At 40.5% G+C, this 20,035-nt stretch overlaps 1 protein-coding gene across 1 annotated transcript in view; it reads right to left on the bottom strand.

The window, feature by feature from the left end:
• The window catches only part of rnf175 (ring finger protein 175), a 168,543-nt gene that overhangs the window by 43,307 nt on the left and 105,201 nt on the right, over positions 1 to 20,035 (bottom strand). The window contains exon 4 of the mRNA XM_039750278.1: positions 14,936 to 15,090. Coding sequence (XP_039606212.1) covers positions 14,936 to 15,090 — 155 coding nt within the window. The remainder of the gene's footprint in view (positions 1 to 14,935; positions 15,091 to 20,035) is intronic.

A 20,035-nucleotide genomic window follows, 5' to 3' on the forward strand; every position in this document is an offset into this window, starting at 1 on the left:
TGGAGGCTATCGCTGCCTGGCTGTCTTCATGTGGCGGTGGGAGCCGCAGTGGGACGCAATCTGGTTTGTACCTCTTGTCATTGTAAGTGGCTGTCCTCTCAGGTGAACATTGCCATAGGCGCATCAGCTATACAAACGTGTTCAGCATTACAATCAGCTAAGGACAGATCTGCGGTTACCGGTATCTCACTTTCGTTTTTCGATCTCCATCTCCACATCACCTGCATCAAAATCGGAGTCCGATTCAACAGCAATACGGAAAACTTCGTCCACTTTGCGCGTTTGCTTTGGTCTCTTGCCAGGTGTCGATGACATTTTAGAGGTTGTTTGCTCTCATGCATATGCAGGTAATCGAGGTCAAATCAACCAAACCATCTTTCCTTCTAGCAAACAGAGTCAAACTAAAAAATAGCAGCGAGTTTTGTCTCCATTTAAAGCCAATTACTGTCCTCACCCCTGAATTTTTCGACAAAAGTCAACATCCACCCTAAAAGAGTTAAGAGAATGAGCTTCTTCTCAGTCACTCTTGACAGTGATCTTATCAGACGTTCTTTTAATGTACAGAAACTTAGTGTCATCTTTGACTCCTCCTTTTCTTATTCCACCCACATAAACTTCATTAAGAAACTGTTCTACCCCTGTAACATATCTCATGTTCGCTCATTCCTCTCCTTTTCTAATGCTCAGAATCTTGCCCATGCTTTTATTACAACCTGCATCAATTATTGTAAATTTCTACTGGCAGGTGCCCCTTCTAATCTTATATCACAGGTCCAGTTGATTCAAAACTCTGCTGCAAGAGTCCTAACACGGACCAGCAACAGCAAGCACATCACACCCATCTGCTTCACCTTCACCAGTTCCCTGTGTCCTACAGAATTGAAAATAGAATTCTGTTATTAACCTAAAAAACCTTTAAATCGCCTCACACCGGACTACATTGGTGACCTTCAAAGCCATGCTCCATTCCTCTGATTCTGGCCATCTTGTGCCCCACACTAACCTGCACTCTATGGCTGTCAGGGCACTTCAACTTTACAGCACTCAGACTTTGGAATGACCTCCCGAAATTACTGAGATCAGCTGACTTCATTCATTCTTTAAAAAAACAACTTAAATCCCATCTATTCAGGAAGGCTTTTAACTAACCCTAACCTGACATTCTGCCTCCTCTTTTAGTCTTCCTCTCTGTCCACATGCTCAGGATAATTTGTGTGTGTGTGTGTGTGTGTGTGTGTGTGTCTGTTATATCAAAAATGAGATCTGCTAGGCTTTATTTTAGTATTGAATGTAGTATTTTACTGGTTTATTGTATTTGTTCTACTTAATGCCTTTGTATATCCTGTAACAATCTGTTTTACTGTTCTATTCAGGAAACATTTGTATCCAATGTTTCATATACCTGCTGTTTCTTTCTGAGACTTTGTGAAGCACCTTGAGCATGGGAAATGAGCTAAATAAATAAAATGTATTATTATTATTATTATTATATCATCCACAGTAGGTGGACTTTATCTTTGACAACACCCCAAAAGAAGTCCATTGAGGTGATCTCTGGTGATCCTGGTGGCCATTCCACATGCCCTTGTTGACCTGTCCACCTGTTTGGTAATTGTTCATCAAGAAACTCACACACTGTTACGGTGTAGTGTGGAGGAGCTCCATCTTGCTGAAAGATGTCATCATTATCATGTTGTCTTTGTAATTGTGGTAAAACAGTGTACCTCAGCATGTTAAGACACAGGTCATGTCAGGCCAGGTCAGGTCAGGTTGGGGAGGTTGCACTGGTACAGCGCGTTGCCGCACTTATCCAACGATAAAACAGCTCGGGATCCTGGTTGGCAATAGGCAGACTAGTGGTCCAGTTCCACTCTCCGGAAATGACGATCTATCTGCCATAGCCAGGTGTTACGTGGGCATCCCCTTGGCCTGGTCCAGCCACTCAGGTCCTCAGCAATGAGCTGGATCACCCTCAGAGAATTGCGCTATGTGGTAGTAGTGCCATAACTGACATCCCCTCACAACGCAGGAAATGTGCCTCATTTGGGACTCCATTAGTAATCGCTCAATCAAAAAAAAGTTAAACCAGCAGTACCCAAGGATTCTCAGCTGAGACACAGTACTGAAGAAGTCCAGTCTTCATCTCAGGTCACTGGATGACATCCATGTCTCACAACCATATAAGCAAGACAGGAAGCACCAGGGGACTCATGTATAAACAGTGTGTATGCACAGAAATGTTGCGTAAGAACTTTTCCACGTTCAAATCGCAATGTATAAAACCTACACTTGGCGTAAAGCCACGCACTTTTCCACGGTACCTCATACCTTGTTGTACGCAAGTTCTCCGCTCGGTTTTGCAGACTGCCGGCACCCAGCGTCAAAGCAATACTACTGTTCCTGTGTGGTTACACCTTATTTTCCTGATGCAGCTTTATAAATACACAGAAACTAACCGCATATTGTTTATTAGAGTAATGCATCTGATTGTAATTAACTTGTAACAATATAATGGTCCAGGGAACAGCCATAGTATTCCAAATACCATAACTGCTTTAGCGTTGTTATTCTCACTGCATTTTCTTCTTCTTCTTCTTTCAGCTCCTCCCGTTAGGAGTTGCCATAGCGGATCATCTTTTTCCATATTACTCTCACTGCACCACTCGGAGTATTTATATCACTGTATCTGAGTGTGAATCACAGCAGCAGCTGATCGGAAAGAGAATTATCGGTATACAGCTTCAAGAACACGCTGCCTCAGCCACGGCAAAACGTTTCAAAGCCTTTCCTGTACGGACCTCGCGGTTCAGAAACAGTTTCATCCCAAGATCTATAAACGCACTTCATCAATTGCTCCTTGTAGAACTGTTTGTACTTATAAGTACAGTACAATCACCCCACTGTAAACTTGCACTACAGTTATAATATCGCACAACCTGAGCCACTTTATAAAGCGCGTATTTACATATGATGACGATATCATTTTTAAGGTGAAATGCAGCAAAATATGTTTATTATATTATACAGATAAAACTGTAACTTCATTTAAATAATCTATGGAGTTATGTATTTTACTACATTCTTATTTTTCATGGCACTGGTGAGTGGCAATGTGTTGCATGTGGGATGGATGCTGTATGTAACAAGAATTTCACATCTTTGACATTTCATGTCTGTAGATGTGACAATATTATTATTACTACTACTTCAATAACTAATCCTTTACTAGAAGTTGTGTCGAGTCTTGCATTGTTGCTGACCGAGTCTTCTTATGTTCCAACAGCATATGCAAACACACCTACAAAAGATGGCGCAGTTCTAAAGAAACTCCAGAGGAGAACAACTAGGCTGATTCAGGACTGAGAAATATGAGCTACGAGGACAGATTGAAGGAGCTGAACCTTTTCTATTTAAGCAAATGGAAATTAAGAGGTGACGTAACTGAAGTGTTTAAAATTATGAAGGGAATTAGCACGGTGGATCGCAGCTGTTGCTTTAAATTAACTTCTTCGACAAGAACATGACGATACAGTTGGAAACTTGTTTAGGGCAGAACAAATTTAGAAAGTATGTCTTCACACGAAGAACCACAAACACGTGAAATAAATTACCAAATAGTGTGAAGAGTAGGGCTTTAGGGACCTTCAAATCTCGACTTGACGTTATTTAACTGAGGTGAAGATGATGGACGAGCTTGTTGGCCCGGATGGTCTGTCCTCATCAAAACTGTTCCAGTGTTCTGATGTAAGTAAAAAAATCTTTTAATGGCAGGAATGTGTCCTGATCTTGTAAGCGCCTTACATAAAAGAGTTGGCCATATACGTAATAATAAAAATAAACTCCTGTTCTCAGAAAAGGATACCGTCATGGACACCATAGATAGCAAGGTGGCTTGTGACAAAAACAGCAATGAACAGAAACCAGCCTACAGAATGCGTCAGGTGAGAACCTAGAACTTTTCTCCTACAGAATGTCTGAAATTTAGCTAATTCAGTAAATCTTACAAATGTTACTTTATTCTCATGTTTTTCAATCAATAAAAAAATATTGATAAAGTCAACTGTGCTGGTCAGAATGAGCACTGAAACAGCATAAAACTTAATAAAAGGCACAAGACCAAAACGCAGTGTGAAGTGTTCATTTTACAGCCTGAATCAAACTACGCCTAAAACAAAGTTACCTGCCCATGCCTGGCGTGGCTGGCAGGCGTCATCACTGCTACATTAATTAAATAGCTGCCCAAAGACTGTTTATTTGCAGGTAACACATGAAGGTGGGTGGCACGGTGGTGCAGTGGTAGCGCTGCTAGCAGGCAATAAGGAGACCAGGGTCCACGTCCTTGGTCCTCCCTGCGTAGAACTTGCATGTTCTCCCCATGACTGTGTGGGTTTTCTCCGGGTGCTCCAGTTTCCTCCCACTTTCTTTTTGCAGGATAGGAGAATTGATGATGCCAAATATGCCTGTGTTGATGCGTGTGTGTTCAACCTGCAATGGACTGACGTCCTGACCAGAGTTTGTTCCTGCCTTGCATCTTGTGCTGGCTGTGCTAGGCTCCAGCACCCTGTACCATGAGCCTAGTGTGCATTAAGTAGGTTCGGAAATAACATGACTTAACCATGGCAGCTTATTAAAGTAAAAACAGCAAAGAAAAAAATGTATGTGCAGTCTCCCGGTTGCAGTCCTCACTCACATTATGTTGCTCTTTGAGTATACGAAATAAAATGTATTATTGTTGTTGTTGTTATTATTATTATATTCTACTGTCTATTTATCCTGAAGCTTTGACATAACGTTATCCTAATGCCCATTGTGAACAGTAGGGTGCGCCACTGAGCCCCCAAATCCCAGTCACACACGACCCAACCCAACTCCGGTTCCAAAATAAAGGACTTTTAATCCACTCACAGCTCAATACAATTAAAACCACAGCCAATATACAGACTTTTAATTTCTCTCTCCTTCTCTCCTCCAGGAGCATAGCCTACTGCCTCTCGACTCTGACTCGTCCATGTGATGCAGCGGGCTTCTTTTACGCTGGACCCTGGAGCAGTTCTGGTGATGTACCATGGTCAATTGGAAGTACTTCCGGGTCATAAGAAAGCCAAGTAGGTCCTCCCCTTGCTGCGCCCTCTATTGTTCCTCAGGGACCCCTATAGGACTACACTTCACGACTCCAATTCCCATGTAGCTCTATGGGTATCCAAACCGGGACTGTATACAGTATAAGGAACACTGCCATCTAGCATAGTGGGAGATGAACTGCTCCCTGCCGTCCTCTTTTACTGATTCACGTAGCCTTCGAACATCCCACTCAGGATGGGAATCAAAAGGCATCCTGGCCAGGTATTGCCCGCACTTAGTCCATCCTTCCGTCATGGCATCCCGGCTGTGTAAGAGATCCATCACTGTCCTGGGCAGGATGCCCTTCCATCCTCTGGGGCATCTACAGCACCTCCCAAGCCTAAAATGGCTCCAACCTTTTTGTTGCCATGTAAACTGTACTTCTTTTGTTGTCTTTGGCCTTCCCATTGCTATTTACCAATTATTCCTCATCTCTTGCATGTATATTGTAAGCATTTAGGATTTTTCTCTCATATACAGTAACTAACTTGTTTTACCATTTATGTTTGTTCAGGATTTGACACATATTTGTAATGTCCAGATTTTCTACAAAAAAAACTAACAATTACAATACTGGCGAACTGAAGTGTTGACAGCTCTTGGAGAGTACTGGCAAAATCTCAGTTACAGTACATCGCAGCGCTGAACATAAAGCAGAAGATGTGAAGGATCACAATACGCACATGAAAGGAACGCAAGCTCAAAAGAAAAAAAGAGTCTGCTCTGCCTCCTAATGACCAGGAAGTTGGGAGGCTGAGGCTCTCAATAGTTTACAGCAATACAGTTAGGTCCATAAATATTTGGACAGAGACAACTTTATTCTAATTTTGGTTCTGCACATCACCACAATGGATTTTAAATGAAACACCTCAGATGCAGTTGAAGTGCAGATTTTCAGCTTTAATTCAGTGGGTTGAACAAAAAGATTGCATAAAAATGTGAGTCCACTAAAGCATTTGTTTTAACACAATCCCTTCATTTCAGGGGCTCAAAAGTAATTGGACAATTGACTCAAAGGCTATTTCATGGGCAGGTGTGTTCAAGTCCATAGTTATGTCTTATCAATTAAGCAGATAAAAGGCCTGGAGTTGATTTGAGGTGTGGTGCTTGCATGTGGACAATTTTGCTGTAAACAGACAACATGCGGTCAAAGGAGCTCTTCATGCAGGTGTAAGAAGCCATCCTTAAGCTGCGAAAACAGAAAAAACCATCCGAGAAATTGCTACAATATTACGAGTGGCAAAATCTACAGTTTGGTACATCCTGAGGAAGAAAGCAAGCACTGGTGAACTCATCAACGCAAAAAGACCTGGACGTGCACGGAAGACAACAGTGGTGGATGATCGCAGAATCATTTCCATGGTGAAGAAAAACCCCTTCACAACAGCCAGCCAAGTGAACAACACTCTTCAGGGGGTCTGCGTATCAATACCCAAGTCTACCATAAAGAGAAGACTGCATGAAAGTAAATACAGAGGGTGCACTGCAAGGTGCAAGCCACTCATAAGCCTCAAGAATAGAAAGGCTAGATTGGACTTTGCTAAAGAACATCTAAAAAAGCCAGCACAGTTCTGGAAAAACATTCTTTGGACAGATGAGACCAAGATCAACCTCTACCAGAATGATGGCAAGAAAAAAGTATGGAGAAGCTGTGGAACAGCTCATTATCTAAAGCATACCACATCATCTGTAAAACACGGTGGAGTCAGTGTGATGGCTTGGGCGTGCATGGCTGCCAGTGGCACTGGGACACTAGTGTTTATTGATGATGTGACACAGGACAGAAGCAGCCGAATGAATTCTGAGGTGTTCAGAGACATACTGTCTGCTCAAATCCAGCTAAATGCAGTCAAATTGATTGGGTGGCATTTCATGATACAGATGGACAATGACCCAAAACATACAGCCAAAGCAACCCAGGAGTTTATTAAAGCAAAGAAGTGGAAAATTCTTGAATGGCCAAGTCAGTCACCTGATCTTAACCCAACTGAGCAGGCATTTCACTTGTTGAAGACTAAACTTCAGACAGAAAGGCCCACAAACAAACAGCAACTGAAAGTAAAGCCGCTGCAGTAAAGGCCTGGCAGAGCATTAAAAAGGAGGAAACCCAGCATCTGGTGATGTCCAGGAGTTCAAGACTTCAGGCTGGCATTGCCAGCAAAGGGTTTTCAACCAAGTATTAGAAATGAACATTTTATTTCCAGTTATTTAATTTGTCCAATTACTTTTGAGCCCCTGAAATGAAGGGATTGTGTTAAAAAATGCTTTAGTTGCCTCACATTTTTATGCAATCTTTTTGTTCAACCCACTGAATTAAAGCTGAAAGTCTGCACTTCAACTGCATCGGAGTTGTTTCATTTAAAATTCACTGTGGTAATGTACAGAACCAAAATTAGAAAAATGTCTCTGTCCAAATATTTATGGACCTAACTGTATGTTGGAAGAGCTTAAGGTCAATTTTGAAGAGAATAGGCCATTCCTGCCAATGCTTATTCACCCAACAGCTGCAAAATATCATTATATTCTTGGGATCTTAAGGTCCTCAGAATGCTACTATGTGCCACATAATATCAACATTATCACACGGTTTTCTGTCATTTCTCCTTTGTCATATGTGGAGACTGAACACAGCCAGACTGATGAAAAATTATCATTTATATAATCAACCAAAAGTTTCAAATCTTATGATAACTCACATTTTGCATTAAAACATCACAAAAAAATATTTAGTTCACATGTAAGTGCATTTTGTATGTCTGCATGCATTTTCTAGTGTATCTCACACTACTGAATTAAATTGTGAATGCTGCCAAAACAAAACAGTGCAATTCCAAATACACAGATATGATTTCTTCATTTGTCATTTTGTCACATGTCACTGTGTCACTTTATTCACAGGTCCAGTTGCATGTGTGATGTGTTTTTTAGTTAGTCAGATGACTGACACTGAGGTGTATGGTGGAGTGGAGCCACTTAGGTTCACTCTTATGGAGTCATTTAAATGTTCATCTGTCAACCTTGTTCTGAACTTAGATTTCATGACATTCACGTCAGACTCACAGAGGTATGGAGACCCAAACAAAGCAGACATTTTCAGAGCTGCTTGGTGAAAATCCCTATAGTTATCTGGCTCTACTAAGCTGCAGAAATGCTGAGAATGCTGTTGAGACTTTAACTGCACATTATTTTGAAGGTTTACTAATATACAATATATAAAATCCAATGTCTCTCCGCTTTTCACGAGAGAAGTACTAAACAGATTTAAATTGTTTTTTTTTTTTCTAAAATTTGCTTGAACATTCCAGTTGATTCTGCGACTTCTCTCATTTCGCTATGTATCATAGTTCGCTTGTGGGACCGATTTGTTTGCGCAAATCCGAGATCCATGCGGCGGGCCGGAGGGAGGGGCCTCCCTCACTCACTCACTCGCCAGCTTTGGGGCACGTTCCTTAACTCCACTTAGCTCGCAAGAACGAGAGAACAATTGAATTCAGCTTTGTTTGATATTTAAAATAAAGTGTTACTTAGGTCTTGATTGAGTTTGAATCCGAATATTCACTAAAGTGTATGCCACATTGAAAAGATAGATTGCAATTCAGATTGTGGATTGTGATAAGATTTTTTGGAAAGATCGCCCACCCCTAATTTGACTAATCAAGTTTTCAAATTTATGTAGGATTCATTAACCCTTTGGTGAGCTACTTGGAAAGAGGTTGCGAGCTACCGGTACCTTGCGAGTGACATGTTGGAAACCCCTGATCTAAAGTATATAGAAATCAAGCAAATGCCCCTTACTAAAGTTGGTTTAAATTTCCACTGTTGATCAGTGTCATCGTTTAATACTAAATGTGAAACTAGATTTTTGGAAATTACACCCTTGCTAACTGAAACACATTCACCTAATGGCAGCAATTTATTGCATACTTAGCCTTAAAGCATAGAAAAAATATATATAATAGTGTTCAAAATAAACAACATTTGTAAAATCAGACAGGTCTAAACCCTAATGTTGCTCATATCTTGCACTTGCATTAACCTAAGGATGTGATGAGATCAGTGAAGTTGAACAAAAGTTGGGTGTCTAGAGTCCTTACTAGCAACAGTGGACACAAGTCCAACATACAACACACACACATTTAGTCATGTTGGACCACTTTAGGACTGCCAATATATCAATTTTCTTATGACATATTTCCCACTAGTTACAGTTTAGCCAACCATACCCTGGCAGCATTAATGGATGGCAGTCTATCACTGAGCATATTCACACACTCTCTCTTCTACTAGGCTAACTGACATTTACTGATTCATCTTACTGATTGCAGGACTGCAGGGGATGAGTTATGAGGAAAGGTAAAAAGAGCTGAACCTTTACAGTTTAAGCAAAAGGAAATTAAGAGAAGACCTGACTGAAGTGTTTAAAATGATGAAAGGAATTAGTCCAGTGGATCAAGACGGCAACTTTAAAATGAGTTCATCAAGAACAGGGGGACACAGCTAGAAAGTTCTTAAAAGTAAATTTTGCATAAAAATTAAGACGTTTTCTTCACACGGAGGAACCACAGATGCTTGGAGTAAGTGGCCAAGTAGTGTGGTGGACAGTAGGACTTTCAAAAATCAACTTGATGTGATTTCAGATGAATTAAGTGGATAGGACTGGTGAGCTTTGTTTGCCTGAATGGCCTGTTCTCATCTAGATTGTTCTAATGTCCTAAAAAAACCTAATCTAGAATGAATGAAAATGTTTGTGGGTGGGCTTTCATCACTTTCCCCCATATCCCAAAGATGTGTATTTTAGGTTGATTGGCAAATGTATATCAGTCTGAGGAGAGTGTATGCTTGAGTGTATCCTACAATGAAACTGGTATTCCATTTCTGCTTCTATGGGATCGGCTCCAACTCCCTGTAACCCTGTAACAGAAAAAGTACATTTAGAAAATGAATGAATTAAATCATATTTGTTTCGCTATAGCAGTCACACTATATGTCGGTCAGAATAGGTTCTCTGCGCTTTGTTTGTGTTCTTTTTTATGTTTTTGTGTAATTATTTACTGTATGATTTGTTAATAGTCCTTTTGGTTATGTATTATTATGTTTCTATGTGTAAAATCATCTTCTGTTATGTTCCTTGTATTTTGTCGGTGGGACATCAAGGGGCAAGACCATCCTGATGTCACCACCCCTGAGCCTTCTCTCTGGCTATTTAAATTGGCTGAGTAATCATTTAATTATTGTGGAGTTCTGTAAGCATTGCTTTTTCTGTAACAATTTACTGTTTTTTTTTATATTGTCCAATTATTTTCTTGGATCATTATTCTGGATGGTGTATTGATATTTGTCAGCCAAGAATTGCTTTGCCCGCATTTTGTTATATTCTCTGATTTTTGTAAATAAATATTTGATTCATAAAGATACCTTGCTGTCCTTTTCATTCACAGGGGTTGATGGTTATTTGTTTTTGTATGGTTTTGCCAGTAACCCATTTTATTGGGGCCTGCTCCAGCAGAAGCCAGCAGGTAATATTTGGGGCCTGGCTGATTTAAGGTGAGTCTCTTCTGAGTAGGTTAGTGAAGGTTCTGGCCTGCTTCTTGGCCTTTTTTGGAGGTCTTACAGCCATTTTGTCTTTGTTTAAGACTCCATTTCATGACAACTCAGGTAGCTGGAATACATGTATCCTAGGCTGAAGATAAAACTTGAAAATAAAACCTGCTGAGCTGTCATATTCATTTAAATACAGACCAGAATGTAGAAATGCATAACATACAATAGCATATACATTGATCTGCCACAACATTAAAAGCACTGACAGGTGAAGTGAATAACATTGATTATCTTGTTACAATGGCACCTGCCGTGGGGTGGGATATATTAAGCAGAACTTTAACAGTTAGTTCTTGAAGGTGATGTGTTGGAAACTGGAAAAGTGGGCAAGTGTAAGGGTCTGAGTCACTTTGACAAGGGCCAAATTGTGATGGGTAGATGATTGGGTTAGAGCATCTCCAAAATGGTAGGCCTTGACGGGTGTTCCTTCAGTGGTTAGTACCTACAGTATCAAAAGTAGTCCAAAGAAGGTCAACTGGTGAACCAGCAACAGGGTCGTGGGTGCCCAAGGCTCACTGATGCACGTGGGGAGCAAAGGCCAACCTGTCTGGTCCACTCCCACAGAAGAGCTACTGTAGCACATATTGCTGGAAAACTTAATGCTGGCTATGAGAGAAAGGTGTCAGAACACATCGTGCATCCAATCTTGCTGCTTATGGTTCTCTTAACCACAGACCAATCAAAGTGTCCATGCTGACACTATACAGTTGTGCTTGAAAGTTTGTGAACCCTTTAGAGTTTTCTATATTTCTGCATAAATATGACCTAAAACACCATCAGATTTTCACTGAAGTCCTAAAAATAGATAAAGAGAAACCAGTTATACAAATGAGACAAAAATATTATACTTGGTCATTTATTTATTAAGGAAAATGATTGAATATTACATATTTGTGAGTGGTAAAAGTATGTAAACCTTTGCTTTCAGTATCTGGTGTGACCCTCCTTTGCAGCAAAAACTGCAACTAAACGTTTCTGGTAACTTTTGATTATCTTTCTCCTTGCAACCCTGCCATGCACACCATTGTTGATGGGTGTTCTCCTGATGGTGGACTCATGAACATGAACATTAGCCAATGTGAGAGAGGCCTTCAGTTGCTTAGAAGTTACCCTGGGGTCCTTTGTGACCTCACCGACTATTACACGCCTTGCTCTTGGAGTGATCTTTGTTGGTCGACCACTCCTGCGGAGGGTAACAATGGTCTTGAATTTCCTCCATTTGTACACAATCTGTCTGACTGTGGATTGGTGGAGTCCAAACTCTTTAGAGATGGTTTGGTAACCTTTTCCAGCCTGATGATCATCAACAACTCTTTTTGTGAGGTCCTCAGAAATCTCCTTTGTTTGTGCCATGATACACTTCCACAAACATGTGTTGTGAAGAGCAGACTTTGATAGATCCTGTTCTTTAAATAACACAGGGTGCCCACTCACACCTGATTGTCATCCCATTGATTGAAAACACCGGACTCGAATTTCACCTTCAAACTAACTGCTAATCCTAGAGGTTCACATACTTTTGCCTCTCATAAATATGTAATATTCGATCATTTTCCTCAATAAATAAATGACCGAGTATAATATTTTTGTCTCATTTGTTTAACTGGTTTCTCTTTATGTACTTTTAGAACTTGAGTGAAAATCTGATGATGTTTTAGGTCATATTTATGCAGAAATATAGAAAATTCTAAAGGGTTCACAAACTTTCAAGCACAACTGTATGAGCATCAGGTCTGGATCATGGAGCAATGGCAGAAGGTGGCCTAGTCTGATGAATCATGTTTCTTTTAGATCATGTGGATAGTCAGTTGTGTGCATCATTTACTTGGGAAAGAGAGGGCAGTAGGATGCTCTATTTGAAGAAGCCAAACCGACAAAGGCAATGTGATGCTGAGAAACCTTGGGTCCTGGCATTCATGTGGATGTTACTTTGACACCTACCACCTACCTACAGACTGTTGCAGACCATTTACACTCCTTCACTGAAACGGTATTTCATGATGGCAGTGGCTACATTCAGCAGGTTTGTGTGCTGCCACACTGCAAAAAATGTTCAGGAATGTTTTGAGGAACATGACAAAGAGTTCAAGGTGCTGACTTGGCCTTGAAAATCCCCAGATCTCAGTCTGATCGAACACCTGAGGGATGTGCTTGAAAAAAACACGTCTGATCCGTGGTGGCCCCACCTCTCAACTTTCAGGACTTAAAAGATATGCTGGTAATGTCTTGGTGTCTGATACCGCAGGACACTTTCAGAGGTCTTGTTGAGTCCATGCTTTGACAGGTCAGAGATGCTTTTAGGGGGCCTACTCAATATTTAAGCAAGTGCTCTTAATGTTGCGGCTGATTGGTACAGTATATATAGCATTACACAAGTACATAACATTTTTCACATCCACTTAATCCAGTTCAGAGTCATGATCAGACCACAGCTTATCTTGGCAGCATTGGGCAGCAGCCTATTCCAGGGCCCACTCTTGCACATAACACACACAGGGTGCAGATTTATAATTTGTAAATTACCTAACACATACAGTGGGTATAGAAACGAATTCCCCCTTCGAAACATTCCCTTTTTTTTTGCTTTACAGCCTTAAATGAAAACACACACACAAAATCTATCTTCCCAGCTTTACTTACTCAATGCAACCTATAACATCCAAGTGAAAGATATCACAGCTACAGTTCAGAAGAATTATAAAAAATCCAAAACAACACATACTGAGATTAATAAAGAATCAAACCCCCATGTCAATATTTTGTTGAACCATCTTTTGCTTTAATGACAGCCTTGATTCTGTTGGGATACTTCTCTATCAGCTTTGCACATCTAGATTGAATAATATTTGCCCACTCTTCTTTACAGAACTGTTCAAGTTCGGTCAAATTGAAAATCCACAGATTTTTAGAGTGATTTAGGTCTTGGCTCTGACTGGGCCACATCAGGACATTCATCTTTTTCTCCTTCAGCCACTGTATGGTCAATTTTGCTGTGTGCTTTGGGTCGTTGTCGTGTTGAAAGGTGAACATTCTGCTCATCTTCAACTTTCTGGCAGAGGATAGCAGGTTTTCCTCAAGAATTTGACAGTATTTTGCCCCATCCATTTTTCCTTCTACCCTAACAAGAGTCCCAGGCCCCCCACAACAGGATGCTGCCACCTCCATACTTTACTGTAGGTTTGGTGTGTTGTGGATGGTTAGCTGCATTGGATTTCCACCAAATAGTTTGATTTTGGACTCATCTGACCATAAGACCTTTTTCCACTTGGCATCAGAATCTTCAAGGTGCATTCTGGCAAAGCTCAAACCTCAAAGGCTCAAGCCTTAATGTGGCCTTTCTTGAGAAGTGGCTTTTTCCTTGCGACTCTCCCGAACAAGCCACAATTGTGGAGCGCTTGTGAAATTGTTGTCTCCTGCACACAATGACCACTTTTTGCCATAAAATCCTGTAACTCCTTCAAAGTGGCCATTGGCCTCTCGGTAGCCTGTCTTACCAGTTTCCTTCTTGCTCTTCCATCCAGTTTGGAGGATCCATGGAGGGTCCTAGTAGTACCAAACACTTGCCACTTCTTTACGATGGACTTTACTCTGCTCCTTGGGACTGATAAAGCCTTTGAGATTTTCTTGTCTCCATCTCCTGACTTATGTCTGTCCACAACTCTATCCCTGAGATCATAGTCAGCTGTTTGCTGTCAGTTGCACTACCAAGCAAGAGAATGAATGGACCAGGAACAGCTTCACTGATCACACTCATTACATTGATCGCAGGTGGAAGGAAGCCAGTAACCGCAATGGAAATGGTGGGCACTTACATCTGATTGAGTTTAGGAGGGAGATCCTTTATTCATCTCAGTATTTCTTGCTTTTTATTTTTTAAAATTGTAAACTGTAGCTGTGATATCTTTCACTTGGATGTTATAGATTGCACTGAGTAAGTAAAGCTGGAAAAAAATATTGGTTTGTGTGTTTTCATTTAAGCAAAAAAATGGGAATATTTCCAAGGGGGGGATTCTTTTCTATACCCACTGTACATCTTAAAGATAACGGAGGAAAATTCACACAGAAACTACAAAGTCAGGCAAACTCCATGTAGACAGTAACTGGACATGGGATTTGAATATAGGATGTTGGGTCCATGAGGCAGGAGAGCTAACCACTGCCCCTTAGATTTTACTGTAGAATGAAACAAGAGAAGATTGAGTGCAGCACGTACCGTGGTGTCCTTCCAGAAAGTGGTTTGCGGGTTGCTCTGAAGATGACGTAGCTGGTTATTACAGAGAACATTCCCCATGTGGACAGAAAACGCCACCAGTAAAGTTTTACGGTGAAATACAAAGGAATGACCCACATCTGCAGCAAGGTCACCAGCTGTCAAAAGAATAAAGAAACCCGTTTGAAAATGATTACAAAAAAACTTGCAGTAGCATTTTTGTATGAGCTTGTTAAATTTAATTGGGAAACCAGATCTGATTTTTACCTACAGACCACTCCGACAGCTACTTGTTAATGCTGACACAGCCTCATTAGATAATAAAGACGTGATGGCTTTTCTGCGAGCAGCTTTCACTTTTATAATGGCTGGACCAGCAATTCTACTACAGCTGTGAACAAAGTTCAAAATAAAGGTAACACCTAGCGAGTATCCTGACATAAAAATGTTACTCAGAGTGTTTTGCACTTGTAAAATTTTGCAAGCTTCTCATACATTATAGCTATACATATGTAAATGATACGAAATTACACTCTTTACATACACACACACACATCAACTGTGTATGCATGTGTGCACATACTACCATTTAATCACATTTATGAAACAGACAAAGCAAAAACAAAACCTTTTTTAAGCTGACTTCCTCCAACATACATATTTAGACCACACACACAATGTTAAAATAAACCAGATGGCTGTAATATTTAAATTATTTCCAACTGACCCCAGAAAGGGCAGAAGCAGACAAGCAGAAATGACAAAGGTAAAATGATTGATATATGGCAAGATGCAAAAAAGCTGAACTTTTTTTTTTTTAATAAGCAAAAGTTACAGACTGTATTTTAAACAGATTTTTATTCCTGAGAGCTTTCCCAGAACCGATTTTTGGATCCAAATCTGTTAGATCATGGAAACATGGAGATTGGTCTCCAACTGTCATAACACTTCACTGAGAGAAACAAGCCAAGGTACTCCTGGGTATGTCTGTCTCCCAAATGCATGCCGTTTAGTGTGACAGATGAACCAGTGACTACAAAACAGTTTGACTCGCTGAGAGGCTAGAAAGAGAGAGACAGCTTACTTCAACTGCAGGTCAGAGCTCCAGACGTCATTTATGTCACATCGTCTCTGGCGCACCTGCACACTCTACAGAGATTTGCAGTTTCCCAGGCATTCAAATAAAATATTTAGAAGAAAGTATAACACTCAGAAGAAGCTCAAACAAACTGTGATGGCCTTCACTACACTATTGACATACAGACTTATTTTGCTAAACTGGGAGAATCCTAACTCTCCTCTTTTAAGTCAGTAGGTAACTGATGTTTTATATTATTTGAAATTGGAAAAAATCTCATTCTCAGTTAGAGGATCTGTGCAGAACTTTTTCAAAACCTGGCTGGAACTGATTAAGAATATTTTAGAATAAGCTCTTAAAGCATTGAGGAAGTAGATTCTCTTCCCATTTCATTTATCTTTATCCGCCTATTAAACTCATCAATTTATTTAATTTTACTAGTTCTAAGTTTTACTCCGTTGGCCACGCTCTCTTTCTCAGGGGTGGGGGTTGATTTGTTTTCACTCCTATTTTTTTTTAAAAATTGATCTATTTGTATGGAATGATTACAATAAAATCAATAAAACTAAAAAAAAAAAGAAGAAGAAGCTCTGCTTTGGCTAAGGAATATCCTTCTATTTTCAAACCTCAGTAATCCAAATCCAAGATCGTGGAGGGACGAAGGCTATTCTGGCAGCACCAGGAACGGAGGCCTCGCGTGTAAAACGTGGTTACGCTCGACAAAAGTCGTAATTTATAAAACATGAACTTGAAGTGCAAATTTGCTGAACATTCTGAACGTGGCCACCTGCAAGTCCCACGCAGACTTTTCTGGTGTTTGGCATTTTAGTGACGCCAATAAAACGTACAGAAATTCTTTCTTCAATGTGCATTAAAATGACGAATCAAGCACATTCTGTTGTTCTTGAGCTAACCGCATCACAGTTAACTGACATGTTCTCTCAACACAGCTGTCTTCAGTTTTGGTAATAACTCCTAATGCATGTGCTTAATGTTAACTGTCTTAGTGTCTATCCTCTATATTCTGTCTATAAAAAGGGATTGCTGTGCGTTGTACAACATAAGTGCCAATGGCAGCATTAACTCATTTGGAGGACATTGCCAATGGCGGGCTACACAAGGAGCAAGTTTTTTATGGTTTTTGGCTCACAATTATAGCCGACTTATAAGTCGATTTAGACCTTCTAGAGCCGTCCTCTTGGAGTTGTGTCTTGAACTGGGAGCCTACATTTAATGAGGCCATGTCATCCCTGTTCAATTACAAGCTTTAACAACCAAAGGATACTGTATTTAGGGACGGGCACATTTCAGCACGAACTGGATGACAAGTCAGGAGTCTCACAGTCATCCCTGAGCCACTTCATACCATCTGTAAGCGACTGCTCAATAAGATGCTACCCAGATATGTTCAATTTCCTGACTGACACGGTCAAGAGGCTGAGATTAAAAGACAATTTGCAGTAATTGCTTATTTTCCAAATGTAATTTGCACAATTGACTGCACACATGTTGCGATGAAGGCACCATCACAGAATGAATTTGCTTTCGTAAACAGAAAACACTTTAATTTAATTCATATACAAGTAATATACGATGCTCAAACATGCCCGACTAACGTTGACTTCTTTATTTTATTAAACAGTATTTGGGAAACTAATACCTCACATCTACATTCACTGAAGTTTCATTGTCTGCCTTTTTTTCCATCTGTTCTTCGGCAAGATTTATATGGTGATTAGATCAATACAATCATGTGTTGTATTGTATTGACCCCCTTCTCTTTGACACCCACTGCACGCCCAACCTACCTGGAAAGGGGTTTCTCTTTGAACTGCCTTTCCCGAGGTTTCTTCCATTTTTTCCCTACTGGGGTTTTTTTGGGAGTTTTTCTTTGTCTTCTTAGAGAGTCAAGGCTGGGGTCTGTTAAAGCCCATTGCGGCACTCCTTGTGTGATTTTGGGCTATACAAAAATAAATTGTATTGTATTGTATCATCAATATTAAATATTATTTAAATATCTCAATATTATTAAAAAAAAACATTTTTTAAGCAATCAATTACTGGTGGAAGGTAACAGGGTATCACTAAAAGCTCATGCATGAACACACAGTTTTAAGCTGATATGAAATTTATAAAGGAGCTTGGCGGGACACATGGTGTACAGTATTAAGTGTTTTATAAATGTTATTTTTATATGTGTTATTTTCGCCTTTTGGGCATAAGAAAGATTTTAGTATGGAATCTAAGCAAGTTTTATATGTGGGACCCCCTGGACTGGACTCGTCCACTGCATGCACTACCTGCACCCATTCATATGGAGTGAGTTTAAAATCGCCATATAATCTTTCATGCACTGTTACAGCGCAATATTCTTAGGCTTGTGTGTGCCGATTACAACAGCAGCTATCATTGATTGTCTCGTGGCTTATTTTCTTGTATTTGTATGACAACTAGGGGGCTTTGCCCCCTGCTCACTTCGCTCGCCAACCCCTGGGCCTGTGCTTTGCGCTAGCTTCTTTGCGGTTCTGCCGCTCGTGTATGGGGATGTGGATGTATAATTTAAACAGATTTTTATTTTCATGGGAATTCTTACATATGCATCAAGGCAACGTATAACTGTCCATGATTGAATTTTGTTTCTTTCTCTCTATTAAATAAAACGACTTTTTCTATTGTTTGGCTCTGAGATTTCTTAATTGCCTTTGCAGAAGCTATTCTAACCAGAAACCGTTAACGTTTTAATACGAATGGCATATCAAGATCTTCTTTGTTGTCTAATGTTATCTGCAGAAGATGTACTACATTACCTTTCTTGGACACATACTTCTTTCTATAGTAATATGTGTGCTGTAAGAATGGACATTGACATAACTGTTTCAGCATAGTCTATTGATACTCATTTAACCAATTTGCAGTGTAACCAATCAACATTTTTGCCATTAATTCGTTTGCCTTCCTTGTTTCTCGGTGCTATGATTGCGCGAGTACTCATTTTTTATGTTGATAACCCTTCGTGATGAAATTCTTCAATAAGATATTGTGGTGGATGGCCAGAGGTTATGCCCAGCCGGGACGCGTGGAAAGACCAGGAGAGGGATTACACCTCCCCTGGACCACGAAAGGGCAGCCGCCCTGGAATATATGGGGGCCACAGGAACCAAGCATGGAAGCTCAACCTTATTGGAGCCCTAGAGATCAGCACTTCTGCCACACCTGGAAGTGCTGCTGGAAGGAATTCCAGGGACACCTGGAGTGCTTCTGGGTACAGTGGAACTTCCGCCACACCAGTAAGTGCAGACAAAAGACTGTCACAGACCACCTGGAGCACATCCGGGTGGCTATAAAAGAGGCCGCCTCCCTCGAGTAAGGGAGCCGGAGGAAGAAGGCAACGCTTGGAAGGAGAGGTAGAAAGACGGCAGGAGAAGTCCGGAAGGGAGAGATCTGAACTGAACAAGGGTGTTTGGTGCATCGGCACTGTAGTGTGTGCAGGACTCTGTAAATAAAAGTGTGTGCATTCGGGACATTCTGCGTCTGCCTGTTTGTGTCCAGGCTAAACCTACCACAATATGGACATAATACGTCTTCTTTAATTGTAAACTTAAAAGTGAGGAAAATGTTATAATGTATAAAAGCTGAGAGCGCAGGAAGTGTGTTTGACAAAAGCATTGAATGAGTGTTGAGAGGACTGTAGTCTTGTTTGAAAATGTTTGAGGGGAGAGCGGGACTTGAAAAAATCTCAAGGTAAAAGTCTCATCTGACGGGACTTGAAAAACATCTCTCTTCCAAAAAGTCTCGTCATTTCAAAGGATTTTTTATATAATAGATACATTAAGTTTGCACTTAAACACAATTTGTTCAGGGATAATAAAAGTCTGATTGTCTTTGGGGATGTGGGACCAAAAAAGGGAGTAACTGCTCTATGCAAAGAAAAACCTTAGCAGACAGAAGGACCACCTGCTGAAATTCCATCCAGGATTCTGGTGCGATGAAACAGCAGTGCTGACAACTGCACCATTATGCTGCAA

Source organism: Polypterus senegalus, chromosome 4, assembly GCF_016835505.1.
Source record: "Polypterus senegalus isolate Bchr_013 chromosome 4, ASM1683550v1, whole genome shotgun sequence".
In the NCBI taxonomy this organism is placed as follows: domain Eukaryota; kingdom Metazoa; phylum Chordata; class Cladistia; order Polypteriformes; family Polypteridae; genus Polypterus; species Polypterus senegalus.